This window comes from Marmota monax, unplaced genomic scaffold (genome assembly GCF_021218885.2).
Source record: "Marmota monax isolate L192 unplaced genomic scaffold, Marmota_monax_Labrador192_F-V1.1 WCK01_AAM20220418_F8-fsc00033, whole genome shotgun sequence".
In the NCBI taxonomy this organism is placed as follows: Eukaryota; Metazoa; Chordata; class Mammalia; order Rodentia; family Sciuridae; genus Marmota; species Marmota monax.
The window spans coordinates 3607059-3626913 of record NW_026694282.1 but is presented as its reverse complement, the minus strand read 5'-3'; the positions used below and the strand labels follow the sequence as shown (position 1 = coordinate 3626913).

Genomic DNA, 19855 nt, shown 5'->3' with positions numbered 1-19855 from the left:
ACAATATGATAATACATATTATAATACCACTTCTACAAGTGATGAAGTTCAATATACCATTTCCTCACAAATTCCTATGTGATAAAACTTTTTTAAAATAATGGAAGTGGTAAATAGTTTAGTGGTTACTCCTAGTAAAACAATCAAGGTACAGCTGAGGCTATAGCTCAGTGGTAGAGTGCTTGCCTGGCACATGTGAGGCCCTGGGTTCAATCCTCAGCACTACATAAAAATAAATAAATAAAATAAAGGCTTAAAAAAAGATATTATTGCTTCATTCTTACTTAAAAAAAAACTTAAAAAAAAAAAAGAATCAAAGTACCAGGGTAAGGAAGGAAATACAAACAGATATCAGTCATTAGTAATGTTCTAGTCTTTGGATGAGTTAGTAGGACAAGAGAATTTATTATAATACACAAGCAAACAATGCAACTAAATTAAATTAAGTAGGTCTACACATATAACATAATAATGTGTCATGATGCAAATTTTATGATCAACCCAATTCAATGCACTAGCTGTTAAAAAAATAAAAACTGTAATACAATACAGTGCAAATTTTAAAACTGCTGTATTAAGGTTAAGTTATTAGCAAGAGAAAATGTGCTAGGTTCAACAATTAGATATTTTTAAAAAATCATTAAATACTCACCCAATTTCCTATTTCTGTTAATTGCATTTTTATTTTTAAATAAATAAATCATAAAATTTAAAGAATTGCTGTAAGTACCTTAAACACACAAATAAATTCACAGAAATAAAGTATTTTTAAAAAGATATTTAACTTGAAAGTTAACCTGGAGATAATATAAAAGAGGTACTAATGAACATTTTCTGTATGTCAAATCCTGTACTTAATATGAACTATATCATTAACCCTCACAAAATTCTATGACATAGATACCACTAATATCAACGCTTTATTTATGAGGAAACTTTGGTTAAAGTGGTAATAAATTTCTTGATTTACCATAGAAAATAATCAGAATGGTCAAATGATTTGTCCAAAATCAAAAGTAAATATACTGGAAGAATAAAGACCAATACATATTGACCACTGTGTACAAGGCATTATGGCAAGTACTTTATGAGATGTGCTGTTAGATACTCTCTATTCAATTATCTCCTTCAGTTATAATGTATTAAAATAGAAATGACCTATTTATTTGCTCTTCAATAATCAAAATAATTCACATAATATCTACATACTTGTCCCTCCATATCCATAATACAATGGTTCCAGGACACCCTTTAAATATCAAAATCTGCAGATTCTTATATTTGCATAAAACCTGTGTACTTTAAATCATCTCTTATTTATAAGACCTAATATAACATAATCCCTATGAAAATATTTATATACAATATTTTAAGGCATAATCATAATAAAAAAGTCTGTTCATGTTTAGTACACTTGAAAATTTTTCAATTGTATTTTATTCTTATTAGTTTAATTCATGGATGTGGAACTTGCAAATACTCGGTGGAGGGTTGACTGCTTGATATAGTCTCTATTTCTATATACATTTCTACAAGAATCTCTAATGTATACAATATTCATGTCCACAAAGACTAAAGACAATAGTAAAACAAAAAAATTCCACTACTAATATCCCACTATATGCAAATTTATTTAAATTTTGTATTAAAGTTGTAAGAGATAATTTAATATAGTATTATACTGGCTAATATTTTTATAATATGTCTCTCACCTGTGCTGAGTGGTCTGAATCATTTTCTTGAAGTGAAGAATATGGTGCTCCTTGTGATTCCTGAAGTTTTTTTTTTAATTTTGCATTTTCTTGTTCTTTTTGAAATAGTTGATCCTGAAGATTAACGACACTTTGACGGAGCATAGATTCATTTGATTTTGTGGTTTCAAAACAAATGTGTAACTCACTGTAGAGCTGTTTAAAAACATTCAGATTATATTAATAATCATAAACTAGATTAATGCCTGTAGATATATGTGCCTTTATATATACATACAAACATATATTGACAACATAAGACATAGTACTTGCTCTCAGGTTATTTTAAGTCTAAAAGAGAAACAAGACTAAAACATAAGGAAAAGTAAATAGTCAAATATCAATATAAAACTGTAATGTTGAAAAGGTCATAAGTATTATTGGTCAGTTTAATAAAGAAAAAATTATAAACTTCTAAAGAATTTGAAAATATTTTAAGCTTGGTATATTACTCTCATAGGATTTCATGAAAAAGAAAAGTCTTGAACTAAGCAATTACAGTTTTATTGGGCTGAACTGTAAACAAAAAAGCCATTCTAAGAATGGTAGAAATGTGAAAAATTATGTGCTAAAAACAATACAAAGGAGCATAAAGTATATCAGCCTAATTGAATATAATATATACATCTGAAAGAAAAAAAGAAATAAAAAAGAATATTTCATTGAGAATTCACTGACTGATGTATTCTCATTTAATATACATTAGTATCTACTTCTAAGGTGAGGCAGAAGGAATAAGAGACATAAAGACCTCTCCACCACACTATGCATTTGCACTCCTATTTAGAAGTTGCCCCTGTCTTTATCTGATATGATTGGATGGGTAACTCTTAGAAACAAGGACAAATTATTTTGCACTGAATATCTATCCTTCCAAGAAGCAGGTGAAAAAGGACAGAGAAAGACACTAACAAATGATTTAGGCCTGCCCACATCTAGGAATTGGAACAAATTCTCATTCCTTAGTCCTTATTCCAAATAAACATCTCCTACTTGCCTGTTTTCTTTGATGGGTGACTGGACTTTACATATTTAATATCAATAAGACTAGTAAGTTGCAGACATAAGAGTACAAGAAGCAAAGACAGTCTTCCAGCATTTTTAATTTTAGGACCCAGTCCAACAGAAACTTAGCCAAAACATCTTCAAACAAGATTTGTCTATTTTTATTTCTGAAGTGTTTTCTGATGACAAGGCCTCAGGATAATAAAATGCTTATTTTTCTAGGAGATATTGCAAGGAGACATAAGTTTAGATATTCCAGTGCCCTGGATACTACATTCTTCTCATTTCATTAATAACAATAGAGTTTAAAAAAAAGTTCTCAAGTAAGTAAATTAGGTAATAGATTTATTCACCTGTTCTGACTCAGGCATTATAAGTAACTTTTTCTCTATTAGCAATCAGAATACATTATAACAGTTTTCAGAGAAACTCTTTTGCCTAAAACTTTCATTTAAATAGACAAAAATGCTAGAATTTTATCACAATTTTTGTAAGATTCTTCCCTATGAAAATATAATCATATGTTCTACTATATATCTTACAGGTATGATTCATTAAAATCTATAATTAACATTTATTATGTTTATTATTCTTTATGCTATTTTCTCTTGACAAAATTAAAGTGAAAAAGAGAATCTCCAGATTATGGAAAACAAGTTAATATCAGATTAGAGCTCCCAAACTCAAAGTCCTTAAATTTTCAGGGGTTTGTACTAAAGTAAACTTGCTCCCATATTTTAATGTGCATTGGGAAAGCAAAATGATATTTTTATTACTTAAATAATTTTGAAAACATATATGCTCTCTCATCCAAGGACACTAACTTATTCAACAAATTTTCTATATTTACTAATTATACTACTTTCAACATTTAGTCAGATAATAAATTCTTCAAGTGAAAAGTATATTTATACAAGAAGATAAAAAGAAAACTATAACCTGAAGTTTAAGCAAAAAGTATGCATGGGTTAACTCCTTTTTTCCTTAAACTGATATTGGATTATTTAATGTAATTACCATTAAAGAGAGAAAAGTTATAAAATACATAGTTAGAACCTGAAACATGTTAGATAGTCTGAAAATCACAAATGCAGATATAATTCATATTAATATTTAAATCACATGTATGTATTTTAATGATGTAAAAGATTAAAGTGTTTACTATTATAAGCTGGAAATGGTGGCACACACCTATAATCCCAGCTATTTAGAAGGCTTAGGCAAGAGGATTTCAAGTTCAAGGCCAGACTTAGTAAAACACTATCTCAAAATAAAACAAATAAAAGACTGAGGGTATAGCTCAGTGGTAGAATTTCCCTGGATTCAATTCCCAGTACCTCCAACAACCAACATTATATAAATATCTACATGCTTAGAGCAAGATAACATAATAGTTTACTTTTAATTATCTTGATCAGTGTTTCTGTTCTTAGAATGGCCCTCCATATATATGGAAGTAGATACAGGTGTGAAACTATAGATTTGTTAAGGAGACATCTGCAAAAATGTGATTTACTTCTTTCCTATTCTCAAAAACCATTTTAGTTTTCTCACCCTTGTTCCCCTATTCATGTTCCTCATCCTACCACTATGAACAACTGTTTCTAAACTCTAGAGATGAATATAATGAATATTATGTTATAAATCTACTTTAAAAGTAAGAGAAACAAGAGGAAATGGAAGTGTGGATGGGAAAAAAACAACATGGCACCATCAGTATGGATGTGCACATGCCACAACTCTGTTATAACACTGTTGCAAGTCTTCACTATAGAAGTAGAATGTCCAATCAGAATGAGTATTACCTTTCAAGTGAGACAGTTGGCAAGAAAAAGAGGAACTAACAAAAGGTATATAAGGCAACGCTTCCTGCATTCAGGGCTTAGCCTATGGATAACAATCCACTGGGCCAGTGGTGGCACTAATAAATGCTGCTTCCTGCTGAATGCCCCAGTGCCCTGTCTCTCTGTATGAGAATCCCATAACAGAAGGGCAAATGATAAAATGAGAAGGGTGAAAAGTTGAGAGAAAAAGAGCAGAGGAAACAGAAATTTCAGTAAAAACCGTAAATTAAGAAAATATAACCATTGGTTCTTTGAAAATATAAACAATATTGATAAACTCTTAATAAAACTAACCAAAGGAAAGAGAGAGAAGATCCAAATAAAGACAATTAGAGATGTACAAGGAAATATCATCACAGATACTTCTGAAATCCAGAGGATCAAAAATAGGAACTATTCAAAATAGAAACTATTTTGAAAATGTTTACTCTAATAAACTGGAAAAATCTAGAAGACATTAACAAATTTCTAGACACATATTTCCTGCCCAAATTGAAACATGAGGATATAAAAATCCAAACTCAAATAATGAAATTAAAACAACAATTAAAGGCTGGGACTGTGATTCAGTGGTAGAGCACCTGCCTTACATGTGTGAGGCACTGGGTTTGATCCACAGCACCACATAAAAACAAACCAATAAATAAATAAATATTGTGTCCATCTACAACTAAAAAAAATATTTTTTAAAAAAACCAGCAATTAACAGCCTTCCAACAAAGTAAAACCCAGTACTAGATGGATTCTCAGCTAAGTTTTACCACACCTTTAAAGAACTAACACCAGTTTTCCTCAAATTATTACAGTAAATTGAAAGGAAAGGAACCCCCCCTTAAGTACATTCCATGAAGACAGTATAACACTGATACCAAAACAACAAAGCAATATCCCTGATGAGTACAGATGCAAAAATCTTTAATAAAATATTAGCAAACCACATTCAAAAACACATCAAGAATACAATACAACATGATCAAGGGGGTTTCATCTCAGGGATACAGGTTGTTTCAACATATTACAATCAATAAGAGTAATAATTCACCACTTAAATAGAATTAAGGGCATGTTTTAGTCAGTTGTGGGTTTTGTTTGTTTGTTTGTTTGTTTTTGTTGCTGTGACCAAAAGACCAAACCAAAACAATTTTAAGAAGGAAAAATGTATCTGATATTCACGGTTTAAACAGTCTCAGTGCAAAAATAGACAACTGTATTCCTTTGAGCCTGAGGTGAGGTAGAACATCATGATAAAAATGTGAGGCAGACAAAATCAGCTGGGAACAGGTACCAGGAAGCAAAGAAACAGCTCTGCTCATTAAGAACAAAATAGTAACCCCAGAGGCATACCACAAGGAATCCACCTCCTTGAGTCACACACTATGTGCTACAGCTATCAACAAATTAATCCCTATCAGGGGATTAATGTACTGATTATGTTAAACCTCTTATAACCCAAACATTTCATCTTTAAACTCTCTTCCATGGTCTCACACATGAGCTTTTGGTAGACACCTAATATCTAAACCGTAAGAGGACAATATCATACAATCAACTCAATAGATGCAGAAAATGTATTTGATGAAATCCAGCACCCATTCATGTTTAAAACACTTGAGGAATTAGGAATAGAAGGAATTTACCTCAACAGTATAAAGTATATATATGAAAAAATTAAAGGCAAACTAGTAATAAATGAAGAAAAAATTAAAGCATTTCCTCTAAAATCAGGAACAAGACAAGGATGTCCATTCTCACCACTCTTATTCAATATAGTGCTTCAAACTCTAGCCAGAGAAATCAAAAAAGAAAATTAAAGAGATACAAATAGGAAAAGAAAAAATCAAATTATCTATTTGCTAATGACATGATCCTATATGGTGAAGACCCAAAAATACTATACCAGAAGACTTCTAGAGCTGATAAATTCAGCAAAGTAGCAAATACAAAATCAACATTCATAAATCAGTAGCTTTCCTATACTCCAAGAGTGACTTTGCTGAGAAAGAAAGCAATAAAATCACTCTATCTATAATAACCATAAAAAATAAAATACTTGGGAATTAATCTAACCAGGGAGATAAAAGAGTTCTACAATGAAAATTAAAGAACACAGAAAAAAGAAGTTAAAGAAGACTTTAGAAGATAGAAAAACATCCCATGTTCTTAGATAGACAGCATTAATATTGCCAAAATGGCCATATTACCACAAGTGGTACAGAGATTCAAGGCAATCTCCATCAAAATACCAATGACGTTCATCACAAAATTAGAAAAAAACAATTCTTAAATTTGGAATAATAGGAGACTCAGAAAAGAAATCCTGAGCAAGAAAAGCAAAGCAGGAAGCATCACAATACCTGATCTGAACTTATACAACAGAAATATAGTTTAAAAAAAAAAGCATGGCATTGGCATCAAAATAGACATGAAGACCAATGAGACAGAAGACACATAGACAAACCTACATATTTCAAACCATCTGACACTTCACAAGGTATCAAAATATAGGTTGAAAGAAAGATAGCCTTTTTAGCTAATGATGTTGCAAAAACTGGATATCCATATGCAGAAAAATGAAACTAGATCACCATATCTCATCTTGCACAAAAGTCAAATAACACTGGATCAAAAACTTAGGGATTATACTAGAAACTTTACAAATGATAGAAGAAAACAGAGTCAACACCCCAATGTATTGGAACAGACACTGTCAAAATACAACCAAGAATCAATAAGTGGGATATCATCAAACGAAAAAGGTTCCCTAGAGGAGCAAAGGAAACAATAACCACCATGAACAGAAAGCTTACAGAATAGGAGAAATTCTTTGCCAGATTCTCTGACAGGGTACTAATATACAGAATACATAAGGAATTAAAAAAAGTCAATACCAGAAAAACAAATAACTCAATCAATAAATAGGTTGGGGAACTAAGCAAATGTTTCTCATAAGAAAAAAACACAAATGGCCACCAAACATATGAAAAAGCATTTAGGGAAACAAATTGAAATAGTTAAAATAGCAATTATTTTTTTAATTAAACCCAAAGACTTTATTCAGAACTACTGCAATAAGGAGAGAGATTGAATTCATTTCCATTCAATCAAAAGAAAAAAAAGTTTTATGCACTAGAATGAGGTAGTAGCAAAGATCTGGAGGACATTGGAGGAAGATTAATCAATGTGATTATGTTAACAAACCCATGTTCAGCTGCTCACTGTAGAACCAACCATTTAAGTTGAAAGACATCAAGTCCTGTCAAGGAAGACAATTTTGTTGGAAAAGGGGTCTAGACAAAAAGATGGGGAACTTTTGTTATAAAGCCTATTCTGTCTGGAAAGCAAGTTATGGGCACTTTATCATTATTTATTGGTGGGTGATAGGTTAAAATAGCAATTATTAAGAATATAAGTAATAACAAATGCTGGTGAGGATGTGAGGGAAAATGGTACACTCACACATTGTCAATGGGACCATAAATTATCACAAACACTCTGGAAAACAGTATGGAGATTCCTTAAAAAACTAGGAATGAGACGGGCATGGTGGCGCACACCTGTAATCCCAGCTACTTGCAAGGTTGAGGTAGAGTTGATTAAGAGTTCAAAGCCCTTCTCAACAACCAAATGAGGCACCAAGCAACTCAGCGAGACCCTGTCTCTAAATAAAATATTTTAGAAAGGGCTGGGGATGTGGCTCAGTTGTTAAATTCCCCTGGGATCAATCCCTGATACCAAAAAAAAAAAAAAGTAAAAATAAAAAAGCCAGGCATAGTGGTGCACACCTGTAATCCCAGCAGCTCAGGAGGCTGAGATAAGATCACAAATTCAAAGCAAGCCTCCGCAATGGCAAGGCACTAAGCATTTCAGTGAGACCCTGTCTCTAAATAAAATACAAAATAAGGCTGGGGATGTGGCTCAGTGGTTGAATAGCTCTAGGTTCAATTCCCAGTATCAAAAAAAAAAAAAGAAAGAAAGAAAGAAATGGAACCACCACATGACCCTTCTATCCCATTCCTCAGCACTTATCCAAAAGAAATAAAATCTGCAGTCTTCAGTAATACAGGAACATCGCTGTTTATAACAGCAAAACTCACAATAGCCAACATATAGAACCAGCTCAGGTACCTCTCAACAAATGAATGGATTAAGAAAACAAGCTATATACATAATGTAGTTTTACTCAGACATAAAGAAGAATGGATTATGGTGTTTGCCAGTAAATGAATAGAATTGGAAAACATCATGCTCAGTGAAATAAAACAGATTCAGAAAATCAAGGATCAAATATTTTCTCTAATTTGCAGAAGCTAGATAGAGGGAATGTCAGTGAAGTAGAAGGAGGGAGGAAGGTCAGCAAAGAGGAGGAAATGAGGAATCTGACAAAATTATGCTATGTGTATATATAAATATTCCACAGTGAATTCCACTTTTATGACTATCTATAAAACAGCAATTAATAATAAATATATAAATATCTAATTCTTGAAGAACTAAGCATAATAATAATTGAGAACAAAACTGTTAATATAATTTTTTGATTCAACTCACCTGAGCCTCACATCCAAACTCCAAATAAAATTTTGGAAATACTAAAATTAACCTATGTGAAAATATTTTAAAGTAATCAGTTTAGTCTCATTGCATAAATTACTAGACTATTCAAATGTACTGGGAAAACCCTAGATAAATATAAGAATAAAGACATTATGGTTTGGATATGAGTCATCCATTAAAAGCTCCTGTTAATCGAGGAGGTGAAATGATTATGGAAGTCATAACCTAATCACTGGATTAATTCATTTAATAGATTCATAATTTGAATGAATTACTGGGTGGTAAATGTAGGAAGGTGAAGCCTGGTTGAAGGAAGTAGGTCACTGGTAGTATGCCTTATGGATTTTTTATTTATCCCTGGATCTTCATGCTCTCTTCTGCTTCCCAGCTGCCTTGAGCTGATATCTTTCCTCCACCATGCCCTTCCACCATGATGTTCTGACCCATCATGGGCCCAGAGCACTGGAGTTAGTTGACAATGAATTAATACCTCTGAAATCTTAAGCCAAAACAAACTTTTCCTCCTCTTAGTTGTTCCTATCAGGCCTTTTGGTCATAATGACCAAAAACAAAACAAACCAAAAAACTACATAACACAATACTTAAGAAAAATAATCTAGGATCAGAATGAAAAATTTGATGTAAATGAACAATGGAAGTCTAAACACACATGAAAATAATCACAGTGTATCATTCCCAAATATTAAAATCCTGCACTCTATAACCAATACATTTTTGGGGCAATGGATGGGGAGAAGTTTAGTAAAAATCTGCAGAAGGTGAATATTGTAGCCAAATTTTAAAAACAAATCAAATTTATGCAATCAGAGAAAATAATAGAGTAATGATGGAGTCCCCTTTCACAGAATATATTAATACGGTATACTCTTTCACCAAAAAATAAATAAATAAACAAACACACAATGGATTCTTCATAATAACAATTCAGATATCAGGGTAAATTGTGTAACATTAAAGGTTATTTAATATTGAAAGAATGTTGATGAGAATTCCACATGCAACTTGTAGAATTTGTTTAACTGAATCCTTTCAGGATAAGATCATATTATTACAGGTAAAAATAAACTTATATTGTGGGCCTTAAAATAAAGTTTAAATTTATGAATTCTGAACTCAATATTAATGAGACTTAAATTCTACAAAGGTAGTTGTTTGAATTTAAACAATAGTCTAACCCTCAGATATCTGATTTATAAAACAAAGATAGTAATTATTATAACAATAAATAATAATGGTTTCACAAAGGGTTAGTGTGACATGCAAATAAAGAAACAAAAGCTTAACTGCAAAGACATGATAAACAATAAAATAAATAAGAGTTCACTGTTACAACTAAATGGTTACTTAAGGTGGCTTGCCTTTTTACCTCAGTTTACATGATATTGTTGTTGTGGTTTAGATTTGAAGTGTCCTCAAAAAGCTCATGTGTTAGATAATGCAAGAAAGTTTAAATGTGAAATGATTGGGTTATGAAAGCCCTAACAATCAATTCATTAATCCACTTCAAGGGATTAAATGGGTGGTAACTCTAGGCAGGTAGAATATAGCTAGGTGGGTCACCGGGCGAGTGCCTTTGGGATATATATTTTGGCCCTGGTGAGAAGAGCTCTCTTTTCTACTTTCATGTCCTGAGTTGCTTTGCTCTGCCACACCCTTCTGCTTTGATGCTCTGCCTCTCCTGTGGCCCAGAGCAATGGAATTGGACATCTATAGACTGAGACCTCTGAAACCATTAATCCCAAACTTACTGCTCTATGTTGTTTTTCTAGGTCTTCTGGTCAAAGCAGGGAAAAAAAAAAAAAAAACCAACTGTTTTGAAAAGATGCATGTAAATGGAAAGACAGGTTTTCTCTGGCTTATAGTACATTTTTTACACTATTTATTTTATATACGGTTGTGATCTAGATGGAAGGTTTCCTCACTTGTTAGCTTCTTCATTGCTATGACAAAACACCTGAGAAAATCAAATTTTACACAGGAAATTTTATTTTGGCTCACAGTTTCAAAACTTTCAGTCCATGGCTGCTTGGCCCATTTGCTTATGGGCCTATGGTTGTGAGGGTGTACATCATGATGGAAGTCTGTAGTAAAAGAAACCTGTTCAGCTCAGACCAGTGGGAAAGCAAAGTGAGAGGAAGGGGTTAGGGTTCAAATAACCATGGTATCCTCTTTCAATATCTTCTAAAGGTTCTACCACGTACAAATATTGCCAAAGGCTGACAACCAAGCCTTTATTATATGAGCCTTTATACCATTCTTTCCCTGGGACACAAAAGCTCATGCCAATCTCAGAATGCAAAATGCATTCTGTCCATCTCCACTAGTCCCTAGAGTCTTAACACTGCCAGCACTGAAGAAAAGTCCAAGTACAAAGTCTCCTCTGAAACTCAAGGCAAACTCATCTGTAAGTCCCCATAAAAATCAAAAAGAAAGTTACATATTTCCAATACACAATGGTGGGAAAGACACAGGGTAACATCTGTATTCCAAACATTAGGAAAAGGGTTATAGAAAGAATGGGGAAGGATCAAACTAAGACTAAAACCCAGGAGGCAAACATTAAATCCCATTGTCTCATATCTGCATCTAGGTCACATAGTGGCATGATATGATCCTATTATCTTGTCAGCTGCAGCCCACATGGCCACGGTCTTGGACTGTTTCGGTTTGGTGCCTGCAGCTTCCCTCAAAGGGCGTTCCACATGCTTGGCATCTCTAATTGTCTTGGGTCTCCACTGCAGCTCTAGCTTCACTCTCACAGCTTTACACACTGCCCTGTCAGGGACTGCTTGCAAGAACTCTGACCCTACCATATACTTCCTGATTTCTGTATGCTGTTCTTTGAAATCTTGGTGAAAGACTCCATGACCCTATAACTCTTGCTTTCTAAATACCTGCTCAAACTAACATCATGGGAATAATGCCTCCATTTGCCACCAGCAACAGGTGTTAGTCAAGCCTACTTGAACCAGGGTTGTAATGCTTTGCCTCTGTATGACTTTATGGCTGAACATGGGGAAACAACACCCAGGGAAACAATTGCCTAGGTGACCCTATATAAACAGGATGTCCAGGGCCACCTTCTCAAATGAAAGACCTTTAAAAGGAATTTATACCTTTACACACTTGGGTCTTCAATTGGTGGGTTCTTGCTGATTCCTGAGATGCCCTTAAGGCATTTTTGTTATTGTACTGATGCAAAATACTTGGCTTCATTTTAATGGGTATTAATCTCTATACTCACTTGGCCATAACTGTAAATGCACTTCTTTTCTTGCCAAACTGCAAGTTTTTCCAAATTTTTTCAGTCTTATTTTGCTCCCAATTTTCATTGTATACTTAGCTAAAAGCAGCCAGTAATAACTATGCTGCTGCATGAATGCTATGCCTCCTTGAAATTTCCTCTGCCACATAAATAAGTCTATCACCTTTAAACTCAGTCTCGCACAAAGTCTCAGGGCATAAACAAAATGTGGAAAAGTTATTTGCTAGAACATAAATGCACAGTCTGTATTCCATTTCCCAATAGAGTCCTCATATCCATCTGAACCTCATCAACATAGCCTTTAATGTCCTCATTTCTATCAGTATTCTGGTCTTGTAGCCTCCACCAGAGTCACCCATTAAGCTCCATTTACAGCACTCTAGGATTTTTCTAACACAGCTCTCCAAACTTTCCCAAACTCCTCCTGCAAACCTATTTCAAAAGATTCTGAACACTGCATATTGGTCACATCAAGGACCCCTCTTGTTAGTACCAAATATGTATATCAGTCAACTTTGTTGTTACATGATTAAAACACCTGGAAAAATCAACTTATTGAGGAAGAAAGATTTATTTTGGCTCACAGTTTCAAGGACTGCTTTCATGGATGCTTAGTCCAATTGCTTTTGGGCCATTGGCAAGGATATCACAGCATGGATAGAAGAATCCTGTCCACTTAATGATAGCCTGAAAGAAAACTGAGAGACAGAGGCTGAAGACCAAATATCTCCTTCAAGTGCATAACCCCAATAACCAAACTTCCTTCCACTAGGCCCCGTCTCCTAAAGGTGAAATCTCCTTCAGCTTCCACCTCCTTCCAATACTGCCACAGGAATCAACCAAGTCATATCACATCAGCCTTTGGGGGAACTTCAATTTCTAATTCTAGCACTTAATTTTTCCTTCTTATTATACTATCCAGACCAATTTACCCACTCAGGTAAAAATTAAGTGAACAAGAATAATATTTAAATCCATATAGAAATATCCCTGTTAAGCTTTAAGACACTATAGGCATTAAGATAAGCATTTATGCTTTTAACATTGCATCACCCAAAGTGGGTTACCATACTATACAACTCCTTAAAACTGAATAATTTAATATTTACTGATCATGTGGCAAACAGGTTCCCTTCAAACTCCACAATCCCCTGAGCCTTCTTATTTAATAATTTAAACATTTTATTTTCATTTATGACCCAATTAAAAGTGAATTACACACTGTTAATATGATGTTACTAACTTCTTCATAAAAAGACCACTTTCCTCAGTGGGTGGGTTTGAGTGTGTGCATGTGTATATATGTGTGTGTGTGTGTGTGTGTGTCTGCATCTGTGTCTATGTTTAATACATTCTAATAATTACTGAGAGTCTGAACTAATAATAACAAAGAGATGTTTACTCCAAGTTCATTATAATAGTGAAAATTATAAATTATAATTGATATTGTAAAATTGTTAAATAAATTATTATTTCCAAAATAATTATATGTCATAGCTTTTAATATAATATTTTGCTACTTTTTTATTGTTGTTGCAGTACTATGTAATGAACCCACTGTTGCTCTACCATTGAATATATCCCCATATCCCCAGAACGTTGTATTTTTGAGACAGAGACTTGCTAGGTTGCCCAGGCTGGCCTCAAACTGGCAATCCTCCTGTCTTAGCCACCCAAGTAGCTGGTATTATAGGCATGAACCATGTACTCAGCTAGTAGAAGACATTTTTAGTATGTTTACAGATACATTAAAATTTACTTGAAAGCTGAAAGTAAATATTCAAAGTGTTAATAATATTTGCCTTTGGGAAATGGAATTGTCAAAGATTCTGTTTTTATTAGTAACTACTTATATCTAAACTATCAAACAAAAAAGAATTGTAATGTCTCCTGACTGCAGGCAAAATTTATAAAGTATAAATAATTAAAAAAATTCTGAATTGAGTTAATTTGAGGATATTAATGCAAACATTATGAAAATTATGATTTACTATAAATAAATTAAAATAATATAGTGAGAACTACAATTTCAGAGTAATAATTAAGTTAAATATCAATAAATTTTACAAACATATGCATGCACACACAGTGCAGAAGTAATGTCTGAGGAACAAATAAAAAGAAAAATGAAATTCAATGTTGAGAAATGGAGGACAAAAAATAGACTAAAGAAAGGAAACGTAAGCCAATTTTTCAAAGCAGCAGATCTTAGTTTCTACTTTTTGGCTTTTTATCTGCCTCAATAATATTCATAAGAACAATACATTTCCACCACTTAGATATTTCTCATGTTTCTTGTAGGAGAGAAACATAATACTAGTGGGAAAGCTTCAAAAATATTGAGATAAAAATTTAAGTTAGAACAAGTTATACAAGCAAGAAAATAATAGTTCTGTCTCTCAAATTTAGTAAGTAGATGGTATCTTTGCTGATAATGGGGTGTGAGGGGTTCAGGCACTGGAAGCAAGCTCAAAGACCTTGAGGTTGAAGAAATACCTGGTATGTACAAGGAACAAAAATAAGGTTAATATAGCTAAATTGGAGCAAATAAACACAAGAAAAAGTTTAGCATCACACAGGGTTTTACTTTGTATGTACTGGGAAAACAATGGAGAGAAAAGAGGAATAACCACATTTGATATGCTAAGTTTTACGAAGAATATCTTGATATGTGTTGAGAGTTTACTCAAAGCATGAAATCAGAGTAAAGAAAACAAGTGGCAACTTACTGTTATAATGCATGATAGTGGCATGGCTAAAATGGTGACAGAAGGATTGATAGGAAATAGAATTCGGGACATGTGTTAAGACAAAGCAGAAAAGTTAGTTTTGAACATGTTGAGAGTGAGAAGTCCATTAAGCATCAAAGCAAAGAGATTACTGAGTAAGCAAGTAGATATACTCTTTCCTAAAGATTTAGGAAGACATTCAAAGTAGACAAGTTTTCCCCAGAAAACAGTACGATTTTGAAAGCATAAGTGATTGGATAAAATCATCTAGGATGTGAGATCAAACAGGAAAAAAAAACAACAGATATGACAACTGAGGTCTGAGACATTTTAACACATGAGATAAAGACTAGGAAGGACCAAAAAAGAAAATAAAAAGTAACAGGACTGAAGGAAGAAAATCACAGTACTGTAGTGCATTGGAAGCTAGGAAATGAACAACAAAATAAAAAAGGATTTCAAAAAAGAATTATCAATGGTAACAAATGTTGAGTAAAAAGTAAAAACAAAGTTATGCATAAAGTGTAAATTTTCAAATCATTTAGCAATGGAGCCTGGTGTAGAAACAAAAGCACAGGGGGTAATTTCATAAAATAAAAAGATAGAACTGCTTTAACTGAAGCAGAGAGATAGGCTCTACCCTCCTGTTCGGTATCATTTATGTCCTTGGGAAAACTTGAAGACAACACAGAATATTACTGAAAACCACTGTATGAAAACATCATTTAAAATTATCTTTAAGAAAACAAACAACAACAAAATAATAAAATAAAAATGTGTTTAATGTTACATAATGAAATTACTTATTCTGTATTAATTATAGAGATTAGGTTTTCATCATGCTTTTTCGAGGAAAAAGGATTAAAAGAAAAAAGATCCAATTTGTAGAAACAAAATGGATTTTATTAGTTAAACTCTTAAAATGTCACCAGCTTCAAATATTAAAGGAAATAACATTACTCTCATAGCGTTAATATATATATATAAACTATTCATATAAATAATTTAGCCAATTATGCAAAATATATGAGAGAAAACAATAATTTTTTGAAACTTACTTCTGCTGAGTCAGTTATACTAACTAAATAGCTGGGTACACCTACTTAAGGGGCTCCTTAAACAACAGTAAAGTGAAATGACTACTAAAAGAAACATACAAAATAAAGAGGAAAAATCCTTGAAAATTATTGACCCTGAAGATCTCATCAGCATTCCCCTTTGTGTTTGTGCAGATCTGCCAATAACATACTGTACAAATTTTATTATAAAAGTCTGTCATAGATCATAAACTAGAATAACACTTGATTAATTTCTCATAGCAGAATACTGAGTAGTTCTACTCCCCAAATCCTTTCCAGTTTAGGGGTTATATCCCTACAAGTTTCATAGTATATGTCGAAATTTATAAATACAATAAGCTATGGAATAAAGCTTTATCTACATCATAAATAATTCAGTTCTAATAACCATGAACAAACTGACAAAATACTAAATATTACCCAGCTGAACTTCACGTATTTCATTGTGAATATGGAAAAGAAAAAATACATATAAAAGGGAGTAATACAGAAATGCTAAATTTAAAAAAATGCTAAATTTAAAAAAATTTTTTAAAGTAATGCATTCCCCCATGTTCATATCTATAAATTTATATTTCATAACTATATAAAAGCATACTTTTTGGTATGATATACTTTCAGCTGTATGGGCATCTTCCTGATTTTTCAGTACTTTTTGTGTGTCCATATTGAGAACCTGAAGCTGCTGGATCAGCTCTGCTTGCTGTGCTGTATGTGCACTGTTCTGTTTGTAAAGATTTTGCAGCTCCTGCAATTCTTTCCTGTGCAAAGTAAGCAATAAACAGAAAGAAGCATGAATAAAAATCATCTCAGTTAAATAATTGTGTTCATCTAAGGTTTTAGATCAGCTTCCTATTTTTCATCTACTATTTTTTACTGAAGGCAAACTTATTAATAAAAGAAATAATATATAAAGTATTTAATATTTATCACATACACCTAGAAAGTATTGATAGAACTACTATAACTTGCAAAGGCAAATACTTATCAATTTTCTTTTATAGCTTAATAGCAATAAAAATCCTGGATATACAGTCATAGAACCACCTTCTTACTGAAATTAAGTTAACACTTCAGTTCCAAGAATTGGTAAATACTGTTGTCAACTATAGTTATCATATAGTTTTGAAGAAACAGTAACCCAACCCTCCATTTTATATTATACAAAAATTTAATATATTTTTTAAATCCCCCCCCCCCAAAATAGCTTTCATTTTCAAACAAGAGTTCCTTAAACAACATTGTCAGTTCTAGTTTCTAATCTCAGGGGCCTGGCTGGGATTCCTATGATTCCTCTAATCCAATCTGAAGAAGATAATGAGACAAGAAAGTCAGAACAAACAAAAGCAAGACAAGGGAAAACTAGTCCTTCCAAGTCACTAAGGTAAAACTGGTAAGCAGAAGGACAAATAAACTAGTGGTGGTAATGATGGCACAAAAGGTCCAGGAGAACCATATCTCTAGTATAAACATTTCCAGAGAATTCTGGGGTAGTTAATACTGTGTGATACAGATCATACAAAATTGAAAATTATTTTATGTATTCAATCTGAAGAGAGAAATTTTTAGATATATATTTCATCAAAATACACTTTATATTATATATTTTGGAGATTGGGGTATTTTTTTCTTTTTTTATAGAGATGATAAATAGCATGTGTGTTAAAGACTCTAATGCTTGAAGTGGAAACAAGAGGATAAGATGGAAGCTGAAAGGTACACATAGGCCACATCAAGAACTTTGGACTTCCATAAAGTAAAGATTTAGGGTGTATAACGGAAGACAGGGGAAAACAAGGTACATTTTCATTTTATATTTTCCCATTTTTTATTGGTACATTATAGTTCTATATAATGGGGGATTCAATGTTAGAAGTTTACACATAGACACAATAGAACTATTTAATTGGACTAATACCATCCCCAATATTTCTCCTTTCCCTCTCCTCCTGCCTCCCCCTGGTCATTTTACTCTATTTTCTCCCCTCAGTTTTCATGAGATTCCTCCCCACACCCGACATCTTTCTTTTCTTTTTTCCTGTTTGACTCCACATATGAGGAGAAACATACAACCCCCGACGTTCTGAGTTTTCCCTATTTTGCTTGGTTTCAAGTTCCATCCATTTTCTAGAAGATGACATAATTCATTCTTCTTTATGGTTCAATAAAACATACCACATCTTTATCCTTTCATTCACTGATGAGTATTTAGTCTGATTCCATAGTTTGACTATAATGATTTGTGCTGCTCTCAATGTGTATGCATGTAGCACTAAACGATGCTGACAGTGATTCTTTAGGATAAATACTGAGGAGTGGTATAGCTGAGGCATATAGGGGTTCCATTCCTATTCTTTTGAGGAACCTCCATACTGATATCCAAAATGGATAAACTAATTTACAATCCCACCAACAGTGTAAATGTGTTCCTTTTTCTCCACATGCTCTCCAGAATTTATTAATGTGGGGTTTTTTGTTTGTTTGTCTGTTTGGTTTTGTTTGTTTGCTTTTTTCAGCTCTGGGTATTGAACCCACAGTATCATGCCTATTAGGCAAGCACTCTACCACTGAACTATATCCCCAGTTCTATTGTTTGTAACCTTGATGGTTGCCATTCTGACTGCAATGAGATGGAATCTCAATGTAATTTTATTTTGCATTTCGCTAATTGCTAACAATGTTGAACATTTTTTCATATTAGTTGGCCATTTGTATTTCTTTTGAGAAATGTCTGTTTAATTTGTTTGTCCATTTATTAACTGGATTACTGGTAGGGTTTTTTTGGAGGGGATGCAGGGGGTTCTTAAGTTCTTTGAGTTCTGTATATATTCTGCATATTAATCCTGGAGGAAGAGTAGCCAGCAATGATTTTTTTCCTATTATGTAAGTTCTCTTTTCACATTCTTAATTGTTTATTTTGCTTGTGGAAGCTTTTAGTTTGATGCCACTCCATTTATTAACTCTTGGTATTATTTCCTAAGCTTTGGGGGGCCTTTTGAGAAAGTCAAGCCCTATACCTACATGTTGGAGTGTTAACTCTACATTTTCTCCTAGGAGTTGCATAGTTTCTGGTCTAATTTTGAGGCCTTTGATCCACTTTGAGCTGACTTTTGTGTAGGGTGAGAGATAAAAATCTAGTCTCTCATTCTTTATATAAGGATAACCAGTTTTCTCAGCACCAGTTATTTAAAAGGCTGATTTTTATTCAATGTATGTTTTAGACACCTTTGTCAAGGATCACATAACCATCTTCTTGGTTTCTCTCTGTGTCTTCTATTCTGTGTATTTGTTCTTTTGTCTGTCTATGTCAGTACCATGCAGTTTTTGTGATTATGTCTCTGTAGTATAATTTCAAGCCAGCTACTATGATGGCTGTAGCATTGCTTTTATTGGCACAGAATTGCTTTGCCTATTTGACTCTTTCATTCTTCCAAATGAATTTTAAGACTGTTTTTTTCCAGTTCTATGAAGAATGTCATAGGTAATTTTATAGAGATTATATTGAATCTGTATATTAATTTTGAAAATCTTTGTGTCTTCTTTGACTTCTTTCTTGAAAGTTTTGTAGTTTTCATTGCAGAAGTCTTCTTACCTCCTTGGTTATTAG

General features: G+C 32.9%; 1 protein-coding gene across 8 annotated transcripts in view; it reads right to left on the bottom strand.

The window, feature by feature from the left end:
* Positions 1 to 19855, bottom strand: part of Cntln (centlein) — a 314434-nt gene that overhangs the window by 197209 nt on the left and 97370 nt on the right. For all 8 annotated transcript variants that reach the window (XM_058586366.1, XM_058586368.1, XM_058586367.1 and 5 more), the window contains 2 exons: positions 16847 to 17009; positions 1713 to 1907 (listed from right to left, as the gene is read on the bottom strand). In XM_058586366.1, the coding sequence (XP_058442349.1) occupies positions 1713 to 1907; positions 16847 to 17009 (358 nt within the window). The remainder of the gene's footprint in view (positions 1 to 1712; positions 1908 to 16846; positions 17010 to 19855) is intronic.